General features: G+C 48.3%; 1 protein-coding gene across 1 annotated transcript in view; it reads left to right on the forward strand.

The window, feature by feature from the left end:
* Positions 1 to 599: 599 nt before the first annotated feature.
* LOC142885706 (polypeptide N-acetylgalactosaminyltransferase 10-like) overlaps positions 600 to 3,750 on the forward strand; it is a 40,447-nt gene continuing 37,296 nt past the window's right edge. The window contains exon 1 of the mRNA XM_076022435.1: positions 600 to 824. Within this exon, the coding sequence (XP_075878550.1) occupies positions 672 to 824 (153 nt within the window). The 5' untranslated portion in view covers positions 600 to 671. The remainder of the gene's footprint in view (positions 825 to 3,750) is intronic.

Consider the following 3,750-nt stretch of genomic DNA (forward strand, 5'->3'; position numbering starts at 1 on the left):
TCATAATTCAAGAGCACTGCAATTAATACAGACAGCCCAAAGATGGATCTGCTCAGGAGAAATCAAATATTTTACCGCAACATCGGCAGGGTGGGGAAAAGAAAGATGCGGGATCAGGAAACAAGGATCAAAGTGGCTTTGTGACGGATCACGGCTGGAATTTGCTTCCACAGCAACTTAGAGGTCACCTGTTTATTTGTCCCCCTTGCGAGACGGTTAGACAGCTATAACGTGACAACAACATGGCCGTGAAGCTATATGCAAATATATGTTTGTAGTGTCTTGCCTTACCACGTGTGTATGTCACTTAATATTACAGACTTCTCCTTTAATGATGTCAAACCATTTTATCCCCTCACAACGTAATTGCATCCGCCATCCGCGCACATGAGCTCTTATTTTGAAAACCCCCAACGGAACATGTCTGTCTCTCTCTCTCTCTCTCTCTCTCTCTCTCTCTCTCTCTCTCTCTCTCTCTCTCTCTCTCTCTCCTCCTCCTTCCAGCTGCCCCCTAAATCAGTCTGCGCTCCCCGCCAGAGCGCAACTTGTCTCCGCAGAGAGGAGCTGCTGGTTGCCGCTGGTTGCCGCTGGTCGCTGCTGGTCGCCGCTGGTCGCTGCTGGTCGCCGCTGGTCGCCGCTGCTACCACTCGCCCAGTTCCCCCCCGGCAGACATGAGGCGGAAGGAGAAGAGGCTGCTGCAGGTGGCCGGGCTGCTGCTGGCAGCTCTCCTCTTCCTCCCCAACGTCGGACTCTGGTCCCTTTACCGGGACCGGATGTTCGAGAACTCGCCTGGCGCGCAGGATGGATGGATCCTCCCGCTGCAGGTGAGTCCCGGGGGAAGTGTCGGTGTGCGGGGGGGGGGGGGGGGGGTTGACCCGGAAGCTCCTGCGTCTGGCGGAGTTCAAGCCGCGTCTCCGGAGTCAGGGATCAGCCCGGTTCAGAACCGCCTCGTCAGGTCCCGCACTTTCAGCACCGAGGACAGCGACTCCTCGCCTTCGCGCCGCCTTCAGCGCGTTTTCCCGTCCATGTGATGTAAAACCTCTTTGCACTTTACGGCAGGAAAAGTGAGATTTGCTGCCAGACCAGCCGAAGCATCCGCACCTTTCTGAGATTATTTATATCTTTTTTTTTTTTTCTTTTGACAACCTTTATCTGGTCATCGTGTTTGCAAAAGAAAGTGTTGGTTGAAGGGTTCCGGCCAATGCTTCTGTTGTCTTTGAGTTCAGCGGCGTTAGGTGATAATGTTATGGAACTTAGAGCTTTGGAAGATGTTCTTGTTGGATGTGTTGAGACAAAAACAAGAGATTACCAATATTTGACTGGTTTCACTGCATTTTGTGGTCTAACAGAGTCACATTTTCAAAATTACCTGTATTTTCATCATTTTAACTTGGTGACACGGTGACGCAGTGGTTAGCGCTGCTGCCTCACTGCAAGAAGGTTGTGGGTTCAATTCCGGGCCTGGGACCTTTCTGTGGGTAGTTTGCATGTTCTGCCTGTGTCGGCGTGGGTTCTGTCGGGGTTCTCCGGCTTCCTCCCACACTCCAATAACATGCATGTGAGGTCAATTGAAGACTCTAAATTGTCCGTAGGTGTGCATGCGAGTGTGAATGGTTGTTTGTCTCTATGTGGCCCTGCGATGAACTGGCCACTTGTCCAGGGTGCCACCCTGCCTTCACCCTAAGACATCTGTGGTAGGCTCCAGCAGACCCCCGTGACCCTCAGCTCGGGAATAAGCGGGTATGGAAGATGACATTTTCACTTGAAATGTCCTAAAAATAGAGAAAATAGAAAATAGTGGGAAAAATTGTTTCATGGCGCACGTCATCAATACCATCAAACTCATATTTGTGTTCAAGGTTGTCAGAATCAGGCTTACTCATAAATGTGAGGAGTTGTTTTTTTTGAACTGCGTTGATACGTAATTGGATGAAACAAATGAAAGAAAAGCAGGGATGGTGTGTAGGTTGCTGCACCCTCTGATTCCGAGTCTACGTGCATGTTTTTATCTCACAAGGAATCAGTTGCAAGGTGACATTTTTTTTCCTTTTTATGTTTGAAAAATAGACAAAAAAAAAACTAAATAAATTGGAGATGAGGTGGGGCCTGCAGCAGGCAAATACGTCAGACTGACAATCAGCCTGATACAGATAAGCCGTCCTGGAGCTGCTGGCCAGGAATGATTCTTGGAACTTTTGTGCTGTTGAGGGGAATAGATTCAGGTTTTATATTTTGAAGGGGGGGGAGAAATTAGTCTGGCGGTTTTTAAAGGTCATCCAGACTCAATCAAACGATCAGCCTCACACTCTGAATGAGCTCGGGACGATAAAGAGGTGCCTGGCGTCCTCCAGTCTGTCTGACTCGGGGAACTCTGGGCTGTGATTGGCTGGCGACTTGGTGCGATGTCACCGGTTGCGTGCAGTCGCATGCTCCTCTCTTATCGATGCTGTGGGCTTCGATTTCTACCGCCGCCGCCTTTGTGCGGAGAAAATGAGAGAAATCGATTTGGTTTCATGGTAAGGGTCACTGACTGGCTGCTGGGATTTGCTGCACGCCGTTGCCACCTCCTTGTTGACTTTATACGGCTGCAAAAACACAAGCACGGCTCAGCTGAGGAGGGAAAGAGAAATCTCCCTCCTGTTGTTCCTGTTGGCGCTCCAGCAGCCTTGATTGTTCACTCATTCTTTGCCTTTTGTCTCTCTCTCTCTCTCTCTCTCTCCCTCTCTCTCTCTCTTACACACACACAAACGCAAACACATGCACTACTCACCACACTACTGTGCACTCTATAAATCCGAGCGCGTCGCCGTTAGCTAACTCTCGCCTGCCTGGCGAAGCGGAACAAATCTCATTCCTCGCGGAGAAAAGAACAGTCGGGAAAGAGTGACTTTGGTCTCCCACAAGATTTTCGACAACGTGGAAGTTAATTACGCGATACGTCTTAATTTCTGAGACGGATTTGAATGTGATGGAGGAGCAAGGGGGAGGGGCAGGAGGAGGTAGATGTGGGCTCTTGCAGGTCTTCAGGAATGACAGGAACGTCTGAATCTCCTACCGTCTGATTTAGATGTGTGGCTAAAAGAATAGTTGTGCAAACTACTGATCCATCTCTTGAATTATTCTTCTTAAAGCGAGCACACAGAGTTTATTGACCTTTGTGAGATCATAATTAGTCAGTCATCTGACAAACAGGGCCTCGACATTACATTTCCTTCATAAATCATGTCCTAATCCAAAAAAATATATTTTCTTGCTCTGGTTCAAGTTTTGTTCTATTGCATGTTTGTAATGTCAACAAACATAAACACAAAAATAAACAATTTGAAAGGAGGAAAAAAACAACGTGTGTTTGGGTTGGTTTGGGTTTGCTACCAGCGCACTCCCACTGGGCTCTTCAGGCTTCAGTGGAGTGGATAAAAATCAATACCCTCATCCTGTTCAGCCCTTTTCCCTCATAAGCCTTGTTAGAGACGGATATTTTGTTCCCCCTCTTGGTTCCTCGTCGGCTTCACTTGTCATACGACAGTCGGCAGATTAAACACAAACACAACGAGCTGCGGCTCGGCGCAGTCGCCAAACCCACTGATGGTTCCCATCAAACAGAATATAAATGAAAGGTTTCTCTGAAACAGCTTTTGTCGTCGTCGCTGCTTTATAAGATTTATTTGGCAATTTGTCGACACGTATTCAGTTGTGACATCTTGTTTTGTGACGCTGGAACAGCCTCCAGTTGTTGGTTCCATTTCATTC

The sequence above is a fragment of the Nelusetta ayraudi genome, unplaced genomic scaffold, assembly GCF_046127955.1.
Source record: "Nelusetta ayraudi isolate G7.1 ecotype Tasmania unplaced genomic scaffold, CSIRO-AGI_Nayr_v1 ptg000011l, whole genome shotgun sequence".
Taxonomy (NCBI): Eukaryota; Metazoa; Chordata; class Actinopteri; order Tetraodontiformes; family Monacanthidae; genus Nelusetta; species Nelusetta ayraudi.